The 20,837-nt window shown below is 34.4% G+C and overlaps 1 protein-coding gene across 7 annotated transcripts; it reads right to left on the bottom strand.

Moving 5' to 3' along the window:
- Nucleotides 1-226: 226 nt before the first annotated feature.
- Nucleotides 227-20,193, bottom strand: LOC130013144 (beta-1,3-galactosyl-O-glycosyl-glycoprotein beta-1,6-N-acetylglucosaminyltransferase 3-like). Of its 7 annotated transcripts, none has more exons than XR_008788485.1 (4): nt 20,129-20,193; nt 7,016-7,139; nt 6,669-6,756; nt 5,431-5,716 (listed from the first exon to the last, which is right to left on the bottom strand). XR_008788485.1 is itself a non-coding variant. In XM_056101748.1 (2 exons), exon 2 carries the CDS (start codon nt 3,388-3,390, stop codon nt 2,044-2,046), a length of 1,347 nt encoding a protein of 448 aa, XP_055957723.1. In that variant the 5' UTR covers nt 3,391-3,396; nt 20,129-20,177; the 3' UTR covers nt 227-2,043. The 7 variants fall into 7 exon arrangements, 2 of the variants coding, with proteins under 2 accessions (XP_055957723.1, XP_055957722.1); XR_008788486.1 differs by lacking the exons at nt 5,431-5,716; nt 20,129-20,193 and adding exons at nt 11,771-11,856; nt 12,150-12,756 and having other exon boundaries at nt 5,727-6,756; XR_008788489.1 differs by lacking the exons at nt 5,431-5,716; nt 6,669-6,756; nt 7,016-7,139; nt 20,129-20,193 and adding exons at nt 10,207-10,478; nt 11,227-11,652; nt 12,150-12,756.
- Nucleotides 20,194-20,837: the final 644 nt, after the last annotated feature.

The following is a 20,837-nucleotide window of genomic DNA, read 5'->3' as shown; positions in this document are numbered from 1 at the left end:
AAATATACGAAAAATCGCTCTTCTTTTTAGCTTGTTCTCTATCCATGTTGTTGGCGTATCGTGCCTGGCAACCGGTGGTTATTAATATATTAAATATTTTGATTCTTTTGACAGGTTTTCGGGCGAGTAATACGTCTGTGAATCTATAGATATTATGTTTCTCCAGATGTTCTCAACAATCTGTTACAGTATTGGGGCTTTAATCAGGTTCAGATGACAAGACTAGTTTAGCATCTTATAATACTTTTATTCTTCTTCTAACATATTATGTACAAAACTTAAGACTCTGTAATTAGCTTGTGTTGAGGGAGCCATGGCCCTAGCATGGCTAGGCACGAGTCTGCCAACTCCCAACTAACTTACATTACATGACCGTTGTCCGGTCTTAACTCCAGACCTGCGTGGCCTGGATTTAATTTCTAGACGCACTCGCCTACGACTGACGATGTCGTTTCCATTCTGGGTTTATAAACCTTTCCAGACAAAGGATCTTATTAGACATCTGGCTAATGTATCATGTATCATATCAGGTTTATCAGACAAAGAAAGTTAAATAAAACATGCCAACAAGTTAAGGTTACATAATGACATAAGGAATGCTACCAAGACCTCCAGGGGTGTCGATAGCGAACAGGTTGATATGCTGATATTAAAATCACTTTCACGTGTCAAGATGGTAGGAAGCGCCTATAACATCTGCCACTATGTAACAAATCCTACTCGTATGATCGATATGTGTTAATAACGTGGCTGAAAATTGTTTTATTTCATTGTTGTCTTGTTATTAATTTGGACGTGACATAGTCATGAATAAATAGACTTATGTTCAAAAAATGAACTAATAAATTGATCTATTAATCAATACTGATGATCTTATATTATGGTTGACTACGTCACGTCACCTGCAATTTTATGTGAATACTCTACCTAACTGGTTTCTTGACAGATTTCCTGTAAAAATTTGCATATTAAATATAAACAAATTTTTCAGAAAAACTGTCAGGGTTTGTTCATTGTGATACTGCTTACTTCATATTTGAACTTTTTAATTACAGTAAAGAATCTTTAGGATCAGGTGGTATAAGTAAATTTGAAATGCACAGAGCCGCAGAATTCTTGGATCATAATACCTTCGTCATTCTGGAGGAAGAAGATGACCCAGCAGTTCTTCTTGACCACGTCAACAACCAGCACCCGAAGATTAAGTTTACTATGGAGAAAAGGGTCATGAAATCGTTCCTCTTCCTAGATGGTCATGTCCATAGAGGTAATAATGCCATTAAAAAGAGTGTGTACCGTAAACCTACCCACACGAACCAATACATCAACTTTAACTCCACACATACAACCAGTGTTTCATCGAGAGTTGATTATGGCCTTGATAAGTTAATTAATGTCTAATTAATAATTTAGATAACATTCCTGGCCTAAAGAAAGACCTGCAATTGGCGGATTTGCGTAATGTATGTTTAATAAAATAAAATCGACGCATAAAATACATGTATCTATATACCAGGAATGGAAATTCGCCCCACCACCCACCAATGTAATTATAATTCCACAGGTGGATTAATGACAAACGCCCAACATTTCCGGAGCTTGGCAAATAAAATGCCCAGAGGTAAACATGTACATAGTCAATTTGAAGTTACATTGTCTTCTATTAATCCTCCCCTCCACCATTATATGCCTGGGGCCTGTATCACAAAATTTTAATTAAGATAAAAGGTTTATAATATCAGGGCCCTGTTTCTCGAAATCTTAACTAAAGATAAAATCCAAATTTTAGTAATTTGATTCGATAATATTAGTGCTTAGCCAATCAAAATTGAAGTATCTACTAAAATTTGGATTTTATCTTTAGTTAAGATTTCGAGAAACAGGGCCCTGATATTATAAACCTTTTTCGCATTGCCATTGACAACTATGTTTTTTATGTGCGATATTATATATTTGGTACAATAGTAGGCTTAATTAGATTATGATCACCTTTTATAGTAAAATAATTGTACATTTTGTTTTTATTTTGGAGATATTTCTGTATTAGATCTTTTCCCATAAGTTCTTATTACGCAAGTCTTTGATGTGTGGATACTGCAAATAGCGCGTCTTATTGAAACCTGTAACATCAGCTTGCAATGTTCTGTTACGTAGATATTCTTCCATACAGTCTATAACCACTTGATCATAATTCCCATCCATTTTATTGACGATCATCTCGGGTTGTTTCACCAGCCACGGCAGTGCCTTATTGTTAAATACACAAACAGCCCTACGAAATTCCCCAGGACAATTGATAGGCTCGCCCCAGCTCCATAATACTGTGCGTGATAGGAAATCTCTGTTGAAATGTTTAATGGTAATATTATAACCACCCGGCGCACCATCAACCGTGTTTAGCGTATTGAAAAATGCCTCTTCAGGGGCGTATGTATCTTTTAAAAACTCGAACAAATCATTTGCTTTGTCGTTCTTGAAAACAAACTGAACAAATTTTCTAGCAAATGTCCCATAAGCACACCCTTTCCTTAGTAGAAAATTTCCTGTAAATGGCTTTTTTAGAACATTTGTTTTTATTATTTGGAATTCAGTGACATTAAATTCCCACTTTATTCGGGCTATGGCGAAAGGGGTTGCTGGTTCCGATTCAATATCATTTCTTCCTTGTAGCAACTGGCAAATTTGAACTATTTCAAGATTAGTTTTAAGCGGCACTTCTTCCCCTGCCATGTTGAGAAAATATTTCCATTGAATTGACGATTTTAACGCTTCTTTCATACACAATAAATCAGCTTCTACAAGTCTAATAGATGAATACAATGTTCGTATTTTAGATAAAACCACCACATTCTCAAAGCATCGGGCGACTGCTTTTAAAGAATTAAATATGTGAATATCACTGCCAGTATCAACATGTATACAATAAAAATTATGTGGACGATAAATAATTCTTAAAATTTGTTCTATTTGTTCCGGAGAATTATGTAGACGAATCCCAAAAGCTAAAGGAAAATCTTCTTCCAGTTTTGTAATAACTTTATCGTCATATCCGTTAATATGGCGAAATAATTGACAATTTTCTGTAATTTTAGTTAAATTACAAATCCTGCTTTCATTAACGGGTATAATTTGTGTCATCATGGTTTCATTCTTAATAAGCTTTTTACAATTTATCTTGTTTTCTCTAACTACTGAATGCTGACATGATCCATAGTTACTTTGATAGTAGGCATCTATTACGTCATATGGGATGTCATTATCCAAAACAGAATTGTTTTTTGTCACACGTAAAGGATTTCCCCATAATTCCGGCAACACTTTATAATAAAACACAACCACATATACAGACACCAGTATTAACAAAATTCTAAATATTTTATTCTTGAACATTGCGTCCTAAAAAAATAAAGAATTAAATAAAAAGAGAACGCATGGTAAATTAAATAATTAAAGCCGTTAACATTAGATAATTAAGATTTCGTCGCTAAATTAATTATGATGATATATGCTAGTATGAGAATATCTCTTATATCAGTTATAGCGCGCTCAATCTGACTAAAATACAGATCTTTATTTTATGATCAGTAGTGGAATACCGCGTTTTATCAGTGAAATAAAAGTGTTATTCCACTGGCTAGTTGTTTTTACCTAAACTGATTGTAAAATCATAAAATAAATAGAACATTTGTCGTTTTGTTGTGAATAACATATTTTATTTCATCTCTAAGCAAGAAAAGGTTTATATTTTCACTCATGCTACGCATTCGTGAAAATATAACACTGAAAAAATACTAGTGTTGAAACAACACAAACTTGTGTTGTTTTCAACACAAAACTTGTGTTAAAATTTATCAAACAAAACAAACTTGTGTTGAAACTTGTGTGAAACTTGTGTTGAAATTTCTGAAACTTGTGTGGTTTCTTACAAACTTGTGTATAACCATCCACAAAAACTTGTGTTGTGTTTTCCCCCAATTTATATACAGTATAGCAACCTTTTTATGCTCTGTTAGACCTGTAAAGTTTGATAAAAGAAGGAAACAAAATTTGTTTTTGTTTTTGTAAGATTATTATTTATTCATAAAATCATAGGAAAAAGTAAATTAATACATCAAAACTAAATAGATATTTGAAATGTTAACAGAAAAACAGAGAATTCTAATACTAATTATATTGTGTTATATATAATGACCCCCCCCCCCAACACACACACACACCCCACTTTACCCATCACAAAATATAACATAGCTATTTAAATTGTTCTTAACCCCACACACTTTACCTATCACAAAATATAAAATAGCTATATAAATTGTTCTTTACCCCAAAACAAGAACTGAGAATATAAAGATATGTACACAGTATCCCTACCCCATACTCCAAAATATATAATTCAAATAATATCTAAATTTAATAACATCCAAACCAAGCACTAAGATTAATTATGCACTAAATTGAAACAATTTCAAAAACTGAAAAGTGCTACAAAATCACACTACAAGTGATTTGTGAGACATATAGAAATAACTAATATACACAGAAAACTAACAACAGAAAAATGCACTATTTTGCAGGAGTAATAAAATGATGTAAAACCTTTTCCTCATTAAAAAACCCCAAACAAAATGAATATTTTGTAAATAAAAGAAGCAAAGCATCAAGATTACAGGATTGAAATAAAAAAATATCATATGTACAAAAAATTTATATACAATCACAAGTCATAAGCCACAGTGGTTCAGTGAGTATAATGTGTTGGCCGAGAAATTTCAACTGGATTTTCCGGCATAGTTCCCACTTGTCAGTAGTGTTGGATATGGCAAGGGATAATTGGGTACAAGCCCGGAATCGAAAGAGAGAGAGAGAGAAATGGGGTTTAACGTCCACTTGACACAAACTAGGTCATTTCGGGATTAACATATGGTTTAATTTTATTTCAATAATTCGTTCCGCATAGGGGTCTTTAGCAGTGGGAGGAAACCGGAGGTCCCGGAGAAAACCCACAAGATTGGACAGGCGACCCTACTCCTTGTCACGTACAACCGGGGATTCGAAACCACGCCAGTTGACTCAATGACAGGCCGTATGATACCGCACGCACATGCTTACCATTCGGCCATCCACCACCCCCTCCCCCATTCCCGGAATCGAAACCATCCCCACTGCGTTCACTTAGAAGAAGCCTTGACAATTGAATTATTTGACTCAATGACAGACTTCCTGATCAAATGTGTGCGTGTTAATCATTGCCCCCCCCCCCCCCTGGGTTCCCGTTAAAGAACCCTTGACAGTTGAAATATTTGATATAAGAGTAGGGTGTAGGGCAGAATCACTCTAAGAACACAGAAAAGTAGGATACTAAACCGTATTTCATTTCATAAGCAAGGGAAAGTCACCTTTATGTAGGTCAAGGTTTTTTGTAATTCTGGGTGTATTTGATCTACATTTGGTTTCTAGTAATGCCTATTAAATACTTTATGATTTCTGACCAAATTCTAAGTGATTTATATGCCACTTTACTTGCTATATTATACATACATTTCTGAAGAGAATTAAAATCTAATTGTGTTTTGGAAGAAAATTTAACATTAATAACAAAAAATAAATATTTAAAAATTGGGTCAAATGCATTCTTTCCCAGAAGTATAAAATAAATTGATGCTTGGGTTTTCTTGTTGTTATCATACAGCAAATACTCTTTCAATGGTGTTCCAGCCTAAAAAATAAAAAGTAGGAGATAAGAATACTTTCTATGGTTCACAACGTTTAAATAAACAATTTATTTTGCCACATCGAGACCGAGTCTCTATTTGGTTTCAACTTTGGGTAATGTCTAATTATTTTTGGACCCATTCTTATTTTATTTCCATTGACAACAAATTGGATATTACCCTTTAAAATCTACTGAAATCTATTTGAAAGTAAAATACTGTCCATCATTATTTTACTGCTATTTACTGTAAAAATACACATACATGTAGGGCCTATCGCAACTTGAAGGAAATCAATGGATGTGATTGGCAAAAATAAAGCATGCCAAGTACTTGAAACAGCAGAGTCCTAGGCATTGCCCCAAGAAGAATAACTAGATTACCAAGCAAGTGTATAGAAGTACTTCCTGATTAAAAATACAAATATATATGTTACTTACATTTTGCGTGTTTTCTCCTTGTCAGTGATACAGGACGGAGGACCTGACAAGGACAGCTGTCTAGTCGTTCGGATGGGACGAAAAACCGAGGTCCCGTGTACACATTGGCGTGCACATAAAAGATTCCTTGGCAATTGGAATTCGATATAAGAGTAGGCTGTAGCGCCGCTGCCCGGGCAAAATTCCCTTCATAGCACACTGTATGGCGTATGCCCGTCTTCATTAGCCCAATTTATGAGCAAAACAGTAGGATGTTAAACCCCATTTCATTTCATTTTCAAAATTATAAAATAATTTGATGGCTTAATATTCAAAAGGTACAGTCCTTCATGTTTATAAAATTGTACGGGAGCCATAAAAAGCTCCTGATACCTTGAATATATGCAGTTTAAAAGTAAACAAAAATCTCAATATTTAGGAGAGAGAGAGAGAAATGGGGTTTAACGTCCATCCAACCCCCCCACCAAGTGTATAGAACCAGTTCCTGATTTAAAAAGCAAATATGCATGGTACTTACATAGTCTTTGTCTGATAAGCAAGATCTGTGAGAAAACGTCTCCACAATATCAATAGCCCTTTCCAACTTGATCTTCCGAGGTGGGTAACTGAAAAAAAAATGGCAATGTATTAGTTGGCTTAAATTGACTAGACAGTTTTGATTAATTAAAAAAATGTTACTTTAATTACATTTGTTTTGTTTCATGTGTTGGTTTGCTTTGCCACAGATGAGACAGTGATATCTACATATAACTAAGATTCTGTCTCTGCTCATACATGACGTGTACAGTTTTACTATACTAAACTGAATTTTAGATTTCAAAATAGCATAACAATCTTTTCTATTAGAATTGAATAGTTACCCACCAAGAAAAAGCTGCTCTATCGTCATTTTTTCCAGCCATTTCTTCTTCCTTTTTTTCTTTTATAATTTCTTTTGTTATTACATGATCTTTTTCTGGATGATTTGCATATACATCCAATATTGAAACTGAAAAAATAAATACATGATATGTAATTTACGATTAAAGCTACCTTACCATATATACAAACTGTGTGATATGAAATTGAAACTAATGTATCTATATGTATCAAAAGTTTTAATCCCAAGGAACTACCAAGCCGTAAAAGTCTATCTTAATAATCCTTGTTTGTCACATTAGAAGACGGCCATGGTGACTGAGTAAATTAGGTGCTGGCACACTAGCATGGAGGCCACAGGTTATCTCTTGGGGTTGACCGAGAAAGCTCATCTTGATTTTGCAGAGTGGTTTCCCCTGAGATCCAATGTACACATTGGCGTACACATAAAAGTTCTCTTGGCAGTTTGAATTCAGTATGAGAGTAGGCCATAGTGTCGCTGCCCAGACAAACATTTTCACTTAGCACAATGCATTAGACCAGTCGGAGCTGACCAGTAGGACGTTGTCTTTAAACCCCATTTCATTTCAGGTAATCTAGTATTTTTCTAGTAAGATTGAAGTCTCTCTACTTTCTTTATATGTAAATATCATATTTGAAATAAGTCATACTTTTATTCGATATGGGGTGGGGCTGGGGGGAATGGTCTAGTAGGTAATTCATGCGCATGAAATCACAGGGTCTGTCATTGTGTTAAGTGGCATGGTTTCAATTTCAAGGAGTAGAGTCGCCTGTCCAAACTCTTGAGTTTTTTCGCTGGGTCATTCGGTTTCCTCCGTTTTCTAAATACAATTCAATATAAATCAAACATGAAAATACTTTAAAACAGTAATCATGATGCAATATTAGACTTTTTAACACTTTCATCGAAAACCACACAGTTTTTCTCTGTTAACGTAGTTTCAAGTGCCAAATTGTGGTCAAATCTAAAATGTTGAAACATGCAGTGCCTATCAATTTTAAAATATCTCCTATATAGCTGTATTTCCATAGGATAAGTAAGTTGAAATAATCTGATTATGTAACACTACAACAGCTTTTTCATCCCTACCCCCCAGTTTGGAATCTGATAATTTAAAAGCACATGAATTTTGAATTCCACAGAACATTTTTATTTTTGAACATAAATGCATTCTTCAAAAAGATGAGATGAATTCAATATAAATCAAACACGAAAATACTTTAAAACAGTAATCATGATGCAATATTAGACTTTTAACACTTTCATCGAAAACCACACAGTTTTTCTCTGTTAACATAGTTTCAAGTGCCAGATTGTGGTCAAATCTAAAATGTTGAAACATGCAGTGCCTATGAATTTCAAAATATCTCCTATATAGCTGTATTTCCACAGGATAAGTAAGTTGAAACAAGCCAACAGTGAGGCTGATGTCCCCCGCCGAAATAGGAAAATAATTAGAGGACACATATAAATTTATCACAAATTATCTTTTACAAAGTATTGAACAATCAAACAGTATATCTTTACTTATAGTCTAAGCATACAATGTTTTTGATGGAATAATTATAGCATATTAAGGGGAAAACATGCTCTATGCCTACAGATCTAGAGTTTGGTTGTATCAACGGGTCTATTTTCCATCTTGCTGCAAGTTGTGCAAAGTTCACTGTTTTCTTTCTGTCATTAAATGTCAATTCCTTATTGCATACTACATATTTAATTAATTTATAATAGTTTCTTTTTCAATTTGTTTTTTCTGCTTACCATAAGCGGAACGGACAGACAGACAAACAGACAGACGGACGAACCCATTTTAATAGTTCCCTGCTTTCTTCGAAAGGCGGGGGACAATCAAAGTAGGAGAGTTATTGTTTTCCAAAGTCTCGACCAATCAAATTGCGTATCGCTCTGCTTACCCTGAGCAGAAAATGCTCATTATCAAACTTAGTCAAGGTATTACTGTAATGAAACTATACACCAAGTTTCATCAATCTCACTTAATTAGAACTAAAGTTATCGTGTCCCAAAGCATCAACCAATCAAATTGCTTATCTCTGCTTACCCTAAGCGGAAAATGCTCATCTTCGAACTCCATCAAGGCATTGACCTAATCAACACATACACCAAGTTTGAACATTCTAGCTCAATTAGGAAGAGAGTTATCGTGCCCCAAAGTATCAACCAATCAAATTGCTTTTCTCTGCTTACCCTAAGCGGAAAATGCTCATCTTCGAACTCCATCAAGGCATTGACCTAATAAACACATACACCAAGTTTGAACATTCTAGCTCAATTAAAAGTTATCGTGTCCCAAAGCATCAACCAATCAAATTGCTTATCTCTGCTTACCCTAAGCGGAAAATGCTCATCTTCAAACTCCATCAAGGCATTGACCTAATCAACACATACACCAAGTTTGAACATTCTAGCCCAATTAGGAAGAGAGTTATCGTGTCCCAAAGCATCAACCAATCAAATTGCTTATCTCTGCTTACCCTAAGCGGAAAATGCTCATCTTCGAACTCCATCAAGGCATTGACCTAATAAACACATACACCAAGTTTGAACATTCTAGCTCAATTAGGAAGAGAGTTATTGTGTCCCAAAAAGTGTGACGGACAGACAGACGGACGGACGGACGGACGGACGGACGGACGGACACACAGACAGACAGACAGACAGACAGACAGACAGACGAACCCATTTTAATAGTCCCCTGCTTTCTTCGAAAGGCGGGGGACAATAATCTGATTATGTAACACTACAACAGTTTTTTCATCCCCACCCCCCGGTATGGAATCTGATACATTGCTGACCAATCATAGGTCGCCCCGTTCACTCGGGCCTGTCAAATGATTTACAATGGCGATGGTGCCTACAACTTTCCTGACCAAGAGATATGCACAACCGTCGATCAACACACAAGCCATTAATGTTATCTTCCAATATGAGAGGCCATGATAAACACACAAGCGTCATTTTCAAGCTCGGAAATTAAGTCATCACCAAAAAGCAAAGTTTACAGAGGTCCTCGGGGCTGGAACCCAAACTGATTACGATTTGCCCTCCACTTCCACCACAGGTGTCATAGAGATCAGGGATGAAATTGATATGCATCATCGTTCTCCTAAAGCCAGTCCAGGAAGAGATCAGGTTTTGAGATGTAGACCTGAAATGTTAAATTTGGATGAGAATGAGAATTCTGGGGCAAATACTATTCAGGGAAATGGTCATTGACATCCAGAAAATGGTCAAAATGTGGAATTCTGTCATTCAGTTGAATGTCAAGGGGAGAAGACAGGCCTGTGCAGTACCAAATTTCCAGCCCATTACTATTAGTCAGCAGAAGTGGGGATGAGGTTGGATGTACTTCTTAAAGTGCTTCTTTTTTTTTTAATACTTGTGTTGAGGTCAATCATTCCACTCTATGAAACATTGCCCTGGCACCTGAAATGATAGGATGCTGGGGATAAATATGCAATAAAAAACAGTGAGAAAATAAGAAAAAAATATGGTTTCAACTGGAAATAGAAATAAACCTCTTTATTTCTCGCGAACAGCCCGTCACTGGCCCTCCAAAAAGAAACCAGTTAACAATCAGTAAAAAAGTAAACCTTGAGTGTCACATAAGTCTAAGCCAATCTCAAAGGTAGATGCCATGTTTTGAGGTTCGGTCTAAATATTAAGGCCAACTGCATGTTTGGTCAAAAGTCACACAGGTGTGAATTTTGGAGTGTACATGTTAACATTTCATTGTATGATGTCAAAAACATGTTAGGTCTAAATGTTAAGGCCAACTGCAGACTTGGTTCAAGGTCACAACATGTAAATAGGGTTAGGGCACATGATTTTTTGACACAATTGTGGGTTTGGGCTAGGGTCAGAACTAGGTCTTGGCTTAGGCCTAGGCTACATGCTTTTTGACAAGATTGTGGGTTAGGGTTAGGGTAAGGACTAGGTCTTGGGTTAGGGTTAGGGTCAGTCTTGTTTACATCTCGTGACTTTAGACCAAATCTGGAGTTGAGTTGGCCTTAATATTTAGACCTAACCATGTTTTGATATCATTGTGAACAAAATGTTACACATTTACAACCCAAAATTCACACTCAACCAACGGATACTCCCAATCATGGCTATTTTGATACCAAATAGTCAAAAAACTTACTGCTGGGCAATAAAAAAGCAGTATTCTTACCATTTCTGACACTTTCCATTCAAAACTTCAGGAAATAAGCCGTTGAAAAAATATCAACATCCCGAGTCGGCCATGCTTCTTTATATCATCAGGAGTCAGACTAGCAATTATTTGCCCATTGACTTCAATGTTAAATGACTGTAACATCACAGGCTGTAGCTTTTTGCTCAACATTCCGTTGGTTCCAATCTTTATAGGCACAATGGGGACAACATTTGGCAATCTCCTCATCATAATTTTGTAGGGGGTTGACCGTTTAGATTTTTTGCTACATGGATTTGAAGTTGACAGGGGTGAAAATCTCACTTCCGACACAATGATTGCTCTGCAGAAAGACACTTTACACCCCCTATCCCTCCGCTGTAATATCATCAGTATTACCCAAAACTGCTATGAAATTGCAAATTTGATCCCTTTTCTCCAATTCTAGACCAAAAAGTCAACCCAAAAATGCAGGAAGAGGGGAGAAAAAAATTAAGGGAAAAATTGTCTATTTATAACTCGCACTACATTCGACAATCATGAAATATGGGGAAATAATTACTAGTCTTAGTCCTGACTCCTTTATTAGGGTTGTCTTTCTTGCTTTTATCTTCCATTTATTTACGTTTTTGTTGTCTCAGAGATGGACTATTATATTAAAAAAAAGTTGAAAATCGTAAAGTTTAGGAAATGTTAATCATATAATGATGAAAAAAAAATAAGAGCATATGATAATAAAAATGTGTTTGAAATTGAAGGCTCTATAATTAGCCTATAATTAAGGTATCAGTATGGAACGGATCGTAATCGTACGGTATTCACTACGGTCAGACTGATATTTAAGGAACGTAAAGTTATCAGTCTGGAACGGATCGTAATCGTGCGGTATTCACTAAGGTCATACTGATATTTAGGAACGTAAAGAAGACCATTTTACTAACCGTCTCCATTTTAAGAAAGAGCAGATATAAATATATGATTATATCGACAGAATCTCCACACGAATCTTTAATTTAGTAGAAGAAGAGCAAGTTGATCATTGTCGCCATATTTGACCTATTTCTCTATTGGTTGTATATGCATTAAGGCGTGGATCTAACCAACCCGAGTAGCTCATTATTGAGCCGAGAGATTTATGAAATGAAATTGGGGTTTAATGACCCGCATTCCTTCACTATTCAGGCTAATGAACACGAGGCGTTCAAGCCAGCTCTTTATTCACAGAGCCGCCTGGCTCCCCTGAGAGACTTTCACTGACAACTAGTCATTGTCGAGACTAATGATTTTTATCGCCGCTGTTGATCAATATATATATTAAATAATAGCCCGAATTTAAGTATACCAAAAGTTAAAGAAATATAACCAGTTTTTGAGCCATTCAGATATGACTGCCAAAATTGTAATCAGCGCGCATGTTTTTTTAGGCTAAAGTCTAACCATAAAACTTAGTGTCCATACATAATAAATATTTTATTCCATTAATCAATTCCATTCCGCCATTGGTTTGTCTTAAACTCGTCATTTGTGTTCATGGGCATCAGGGTCGAGATGGCAACGTTACATGTTTTATTCGTCTAATTTACTATAAAACATCATTCGGTTTGCCTCACGGGTTAACGGCATATTAATAGCTTTATTCACTGAGATGGTTCCTTTACTTATAGTTTATTTTTCGAATTGCTTTTTGTATTTATTTAAATGGAAATATTTAGCACCTTCTTGTTAAACCGTTGAAAGATTTAAAGTTTGGATTAATGTTAAGAGAGTGTGGGTCAAAGATGCCGCTGGCAGAGTGTGTATAGGGTGTTAAAGTTTAAAAGTTATTCCTTACAAGGTGGTTCTACGGTTCTTACCATAGAATTCAGCTGTGAAATAACACAGTTTCTTTCATTATGTGTACAACAATAAAACTAGTTCAATTGCAAGTTGTCTAAACCACGGTGCTGTGATGTATGCATCTAAATGTTTCGACGACCCACCAATCAGTAGTTGCATGATGATTAAATTTATCGGACATGGAATGTGAAAATGCTTTGGAACTTTCAACCTTAACACGTTGCAATAATTACTCAATATAAGCCAAAAGGATCCGCCTTGTTCATTTATAGTCCGGCCCTGTCTTCAGTATTAAAATATAAAATTGAACACAAAGTATATTTAGTAATCCGTATTGTAGTAATGGCAATCACGGCTTGTGTTTTTTTGTTTTGTTTTTTGTTGTTTGTTTTTTTTGCAAAATATAAAATAATTACGATGTCGTTTAACACTCACAATAACATATTTGGTTACCGGCCATTCAGCCATTCAGGTCGTACATGTGTCAAGTATACAGTCATATATACAAACGCCTAACTATAGAAGCCTACCATTCTTAATTTCTACTTTTCGCCCTCCAAAACACGAAAGTCGAAAAGTAGCAGTTACGACAAAATGTGAGGCGACAGCAATGCTATACAAGCCAAAATCGACTCGAAAATAGGAAATCAAGAAATAATACACTGCGATAATAGCGCCCCTCGTTTTTTTTCCTAATTTCTTATTTTCGACTTGCATTTTGGCTTGTATACCGTCTTGTTGACTTTCGACTTAGTCATATTTTTGTATTTATTGATGTCAGTAAGATGTTACTATGGAGAACGTAAATTTCAGATTATACATTCCAGACTTCGTAATTGTAAAAGTGCTCTAAACTTCCATAGATTTTTAATGCATATTTCACATAACCCGACATGCAGTTGTGGTCATACTCAAGAAGACAGCGACCATTATTTTCTGCACTGCCCAAATTATTCGTCTCAACATTAAATACCCTCCCATTTAAATCCATAAATACAAAAGCGTTCCTATATGGCGATACCAACGAAAGTAACCCGTTCAACAAAGTAAGTTTTAGTAAAGTTCACAAGTATTTAAAACTAAACAAGCGCTTTGAATAGATAAGGTAATTGTCAGGCGACGATGATTGGTGTTAAATAGTGATGATGACGATGATGATGACGATGATGATGACCATGAAGATGATTTATTTATATATTTATTTATATACTAGAAGAATGCCCGGAAGTGGTAGACTAACGCCACCTGGCCTATGTTACTCCCCGGTCCGAGCTACCCCTATACCCCAAATTTCAGACTAGGAAATGACAACGTGAATGATGGATCAGTCGAACGACAGAGTGAATGACAGGAGTTTTCCAGTCGAATAATAAAGATAATGGCAACTCTGGTCATAGCATATCTGTTTATAATATATTTCATATAAATGTTTATACACGTATTTGAAAAATACATTTAGGTCTACGTGCAATGTTGAATGTATAAATTCGGAAATGTTTTGATCTCTTGAACTGTATTATTTAAAATACACGATTAACGTATTAAATTGTAAATAATGAATCAAGCCAAGACATGTATTAAATGTTTTATTGAATTGGAATAGAAACTGAAAACAGATTAACACCCTGTGTGAGATATTTCATTCAAATATTGTGAAAGGGTTGGTAATAAAATTAAAATTGTCATTGTGTCATTTTAATAACATTGAATCGTCCTATTCTGTTACGTAGTCGTCTCAACATATTGTTGTCATGGGTTACTTCTGCTAAACAACTCAATAGAAACGAGTAAAGTATTATAAACGAAATTATGTCTAAAGAGTTCTTCATGACATGTATTGACTGTAAGACACAAAGCGTTCAGGATCTTAGTGTGATGTAAAAGGTCAACACGCAAATATTGAAATTGGGTATGTTCGTGGATTGACTTATAGAATGTTGTTAATATTTCCATTTAAATAAATACAAAAAGCAATTCGAAAAATAAACTATAAGTAAAGGAACCATCTCAGTGAATAAAGCTATTAATATGCCGTTAACCCGTGAGGCAAACCGAATGATGTTTTATAGTAAATTAGACGAATAAAACATATAACGTTGCCATCTCGACCCTGATGCCCATGAACACAAATGACGAGTTTAAGACAAACCAATTGCGGAATGGAATTGATTAATGCAATATATATTTTATTATGTATTGACAATACTTTTCTGGTTAGATTTTAGCCTAAACACGACATGTGTGTTGGTGACAATTTTGACAGTCATATCTGAATGACTCAAAAACTGTTTATATTTCTTTAACTTTTGGTATACCTAAATTCGGGCTATTATTTATGGTAGAAAGATATAATAAAATGACCTAAAGCTTTAAAACATATTTTTAAATATGTTGAGGCAACCTAAATTGAATTTGAAGCACCAGGGATAAATAAATAAAAATAGCTATAATGCATGATTTTATTGTAACTAGTGAACTGATAAATATTGTACAATTTATCTAAAGAGTACATTTATGAAAACGTGGTACTTTTCTGATATCTAGTTAAATTAACACTTACCCAGATCTTGGCATAAGCATGACTTAAAATGATCACGGCTAAAACACTTCCGTGCGAATCAAGAATTCTTTATGTAAGAATAGAGCTTTATAAGACCGTAAATGCACCACACATTATGTCTCCATAAGATGGTAGCTATAATCTTTCAATCGAATCCCCTAATTAAGTATACCCCCACCCAATCATAAAAAAATAATAACATAGCAAAACGGTGTTTAATTCTGATCATCTAAATTATCAAACGATATTCGCCGAAGTAGTAACTGAGAAGGGCGTGTTTTAAGATATACATAATGTATCTTACATTAAAACAATCAACCATTTGTGGTTATATTGAAATCTGTAAAAGACGCATTCTTTTTGAATATATTTTTAAAAAATAATAAATGGAAAAAAACATATTATTAACGCTTTTTCAACAAGCAATTGTTATACTCTTAGTGATTTGTAGAGCGTCAAATCACAATGTTATTGTACTGTTTTAAATTGTAGATTTTATTCATTCATGTAAAACATTTATTACAATTTTATAATAAAATGTATAAAACACTGAGTTCGAGATTCAAATCACAAATCCATCCAAGCTAGAATACTGCAAATCCGAATATTTTTGTTTATAAAATATTTACTTTCCATTCAATAAATATTCCAGTCATCTAGTTTTGGATTTAGGGAAATTCATTCTCCTTTTCCCATATATACAGATTGCCGTATTATTTAATAATCAAACCAAACAGCATGTAATCAAAGAACGCTTGTATCCGCCATATGTAATATTGTCACGTGACATTGTTATGTTTTGTTTCGCTCGGGAAGCGTTTATTATACATAATAGAACTCCAGTGTAGTAAGCCATAACTATGAACAATATCATGTCCCAAATAAATAATCTAATTTGTAGATCTGCAATTGGTCACATGATGGTCCGAACATTATTTGTATGGCTCTATTTGTTGACAGCAAATACCGCTAATAATTATCTTGGATAAAATACCTCGTTTAGTAAACGAGGCAATTTTACCCAGCCTCGTTCTGAACAAAATACCTCGTTCCAAAAACAGGACAATTTAAAAAAAAACACGTTTTGGAACTCCAGAGAAACGAGGTATTTTTTTTACCTCGTTACAACGAGGCAAAATCGGGGCAAAAAATTTGACACGTTTTTGCCTCGTTTGGACAGAAATGCCGAACGAGGAATTCTGAGGTTTATAGTGATACACCACTACGGGTTCTTCGTCGCAGAAGACACTAACGTCGGCATCGTCTGAGATGGAGGACTCCATAACCGGAACTGGCACATCGTATCGGGTTTCGGCTGTAAACGATTCTTCTACTTCCATAGGTTCAGTTGTTGGGACCTCCATAACTTCTTCTTGTTGTTCGTCCATATCTTCCGTCTGCTTATTAGATTTAAGGTTGTTTTTTTAAACATAAATTAGATTACAATTCAACTAACACAAAAGTGTAAAAAGATTTTTTTCTAGTCTGTGCCCGCGTTTATGTCTACTCTTGGCAAAATCGTTATAATATAAAAAAAAATCATGAAACAAGAATCAAAATGGCCGCCAATCGGGTCTCCAACGCCAATCCAACCTCCCAAGATATAAATTCAAAACAGATTCTTACCTGCTGGTTCAAGTCGAACCGTTTCTGCTTTAATCATAATGTGATTCTGTAATGTAAGTATTTGAACAACATCGTAGCGCCGAACAACTAATGTTAATTGAACAGATTTGATAACAACATGCCGAAATTTTTTTCCTGACCGCGCCATATTATAAACATGAACTTCCGGTTTAAATTGTTGGCGTTTTTTTTAAGGAAACGAAATACTAATATTATACAGAGAAACAATATCGATGCTAAATTACATACATGGTATTATTTTTTTTATATAAATATTCACAAACCTGCGGTCTTGTATTCTATGTGACCATTAGCTTACATTTGTCAAACATATCACTGCTCCAAAATCATTTCAGCACGTTGTTAAATGTTAAATTAATTGTGTGAAATCACTTCATTTAATGTCCGCTTCCACCGAGATGATATCGCAGACAAAATGTAGCCTATAGTACGTTGATTTTATCAACCAATCACATTCAATAACAGGTTTACTTATTTTCTTGTCAACGCATTTGGAGTCAATTGTTAAAATCACACCGGGCATGAGCGCTCAACAGGCCTTTGATCTACCAGTTTATTGGGCCCAACTTTATTTTAACTACAGACATCTTAACACCAATTAGCATTCAAGTCTGTCTGGCTATATTGTCTGAGTAAAAAATACCTTTCTCTTACTTGTGGACCCCCGGATTAAGACTTTGTATGGAGTTCAAATTTAAAAAAAAAATATTTGTTGACGGTACACATTACTTGTGTTAATTATATGGAAAAAACACAAGATTTGTGTTAATGTATTAAAAAGAACACAAGTTTGTGTTAATGCAATGCAAAACAACACATAACTTGTGTAGAATAATTTTCACACAAGTACTTGTGTTGAGATCCAACACAAGTTTTTTTTCAGTGAAGTTTTCTTGCTTCTCGATGAAATAAAATATGTTATTCACTCTAAAACGACAAATATCCTCTATATATTTCGTTTTTTTTATACTTTAGACAGCCTCTACTAATTGAAGATCTGACAAGTTGTAGTGGGAGGTCGCGCCAGGGGTCATACGAACAACTTTTGACCCTATGACGTCAAACATTTAACTAACCAATCAGCGTTGATGTTTCTAGTAGGATACCCGCAGTTTCGTGCATCGCACGCCAAGAACTCACTGAACCAGACCGTTTCATTAGCTCATCCTCCCACATCAACCAGAACGCGGGTTTTATAACCACTCGTCAAGATCCTAGTTTAGTAAAGACAAGTAAAATGAAATTTTGAACTATAAAAACGAAACGAAACAGGATCTGTGTTTTAATCAGATTGTAGCGCTAGCTGAAACTAAATTAGATATGGTAGATATGTATAGAAGTAAGTAATTATCGTATCCAAGCAGTTTTTCCTTTGACTTCTATTTCATTATCCTGGTCTATGCAAGATTTAAATTATTAAGATTTCGCATATTAGAATTGAATAAATAAGATATTGTCGGCAAGAATTAAATAATTAAGATATTGTCGACAAGAATTAAATAATAAAGATCTCGTGTATTAGAATAAAACAAATTAATTTAGGCAAGATTTAAATAAGATACTATGCTGATCGAACACATGCTCTTAAAAATATGTCCAAATTAAGGACAAAAATAGTGTGTATAGAAAAAGAGTAATACTTACTGGCCTGTTAATTTCCCACTATATAAGGTGCTAAAGAATTTCGCAACAGATGTCCAAATTATTGGTTTATTCGATTAAATATGGACGAATTGTTTGGTATTATATATGTTACTAACAAAATATATATCGAGGGTTAAAGTTTCGTAGAGAGAGAGAGAGTAATTTGTACCTCCAGATTGTGTGTTTGAACTTCTAAAAGAACACGAATCAGAATCGGGTTCTTTATAAAGAGTAAGCATATCCTGCACTGTACATGACAATAGCTTCCTTAAGTTTGGATATCGTCCTGTAATATGACTGTTATCTTAATTCCAATAACTAACGCAAGCGCGTATAAAATATCACCTAATAACAGATATTTGGAAACAATATATACATGTATCGTTTGTTCTCAAAATTATTCTTTGTAGTATTCAAGTAATTTAGAAATACAACAACACAACACACATCTAAATATTTCATTCTATAACACAGTTTCCTAAAATTAACCAATAAAATAATAAAAGAGATTGCATTGAAATTGAATAATTGCATAATTACTATAATGTATTCTAGTATATATTACACCATCGCGTGTTGAATTCATTCCACATGCTATGTACATATAAAATGTTTAACGCGCCAGTTGAAACTAAATTAGGTATGGTTTTAATCAAAGACTAAAGAATTCGGCACTTATCCATTATAAGTATTTCGCATGCAACCGCGAGGGAATTAATGTGCCATTTTCCTATGAAATAATTAAGATATCGTATATTAGTTTTAGATCATTAGGATCTCGCATGTTAGAATTAAATAATTGAGACCTCCCATATTAGAAATAAAAATTAAGATCTCGTATTAGAACTCAATAATTAAGATCTCGTTAGAACTCAATAATTAAGATCACGTATATTAGAATTAGATCATTACCGTGCAGATTGTAAACACCCTCTTAATTGTTATGTTCACGTTAGGATAAATGAATAGAATAAAATATGTTATATCAGTAATACTTCCAGTTAGGATAAAAGTCAGGCGTGATATGCAAGTACCCTGTTTAATGTTAAACTACTGCCTTAGAACACACGAAAACATAGCGGCACACCTGGCTAAATATATATGAAAAGTATTTGAATTTTGCAAAATAAAAACATGGCAAGTCATAGACGGCATACAACCATAGACAAAGACTAGTCATAGACACATAGAATGTCTCAAACTAAATAAAGAAAAAAACAGCTATGAACTTACTTTATTGAAGTGTTTCGAATTTCATCAGTCAAACAGCTGGCTTCTTTAGTGATAAATTTTCTTAGTGTGCCGCTCAAAATTTGAAGAATAAAAAGTTTTTAAAAATACATTCGTGATCTCTATCGTTACTTTGGGATTAACACACTGTAAAAAAACTTGTGTTGAAACAACACAAACTTGTGTTGTTTTCAACACAAGTAAGGTGTCTCTATTTAACAACACAAACTTGTGTTAAATGTTGAAACAACACAAAACTTGTGTTAAAATTTATCAAACAACACAAACTTGTGTTGAAACTTGTGTGAAAATCTACACAATACTTGTGTTGAAATTTCTGAAACTTGTGTTAAAATTTCTGAAACTTGTGTTGAAATTTCTGAAACTTGTGTGGTTTCATACAAACATGTGTATAACCATCCACAAAAACTTGTGTTGTGTTTTTCCCCAATTTATATACAGTATAGCAACCTTTTTATGCAGGACCTATCTCTTTGCTCTGTTAGACCTGTAAAGTTTGATAAAAGAAGGAAACAAAATTTTTTTTTTGTTTTTGTAAGATTATTATTTATTCATAAAATCATAGGAAAAAGTAAATTAATACATCAAAACTAAATAGATATTTGAAATGTTAACAGAAAAAACAGAGAATTCTAATACTAATTATATTGTGTTATATATAATGACCCCCCCCCCCCCCCCCCCCACACAC

The sequence above is a fragment of the Patella vulgata genome, chromosome 6, assembly GCF_932274485.2.
Source record: "Patella vulgata chromosome 6, xgPatVulg1.2, whole genome shotgun sequence".
NCBI lineage: Eukaryota > Metazoa > Mollusca > Gastropoda > Patellidae > Patella > Patella vulgata.
Note: the sequence above shows the minus strand (reverse complement) of the source record. Positions and strands in the feature narration are given on the sequence as shown.

Excerpts from the sequence above, each read along its gene's own strand:
- LOC130013144 (XM_056101748.1), bottom strand. The coding sequence starts at position 3,390 with ATGTTCAAGAATAAAATATTTAGAATTTTGTTAATACTGGTGTCTGTA.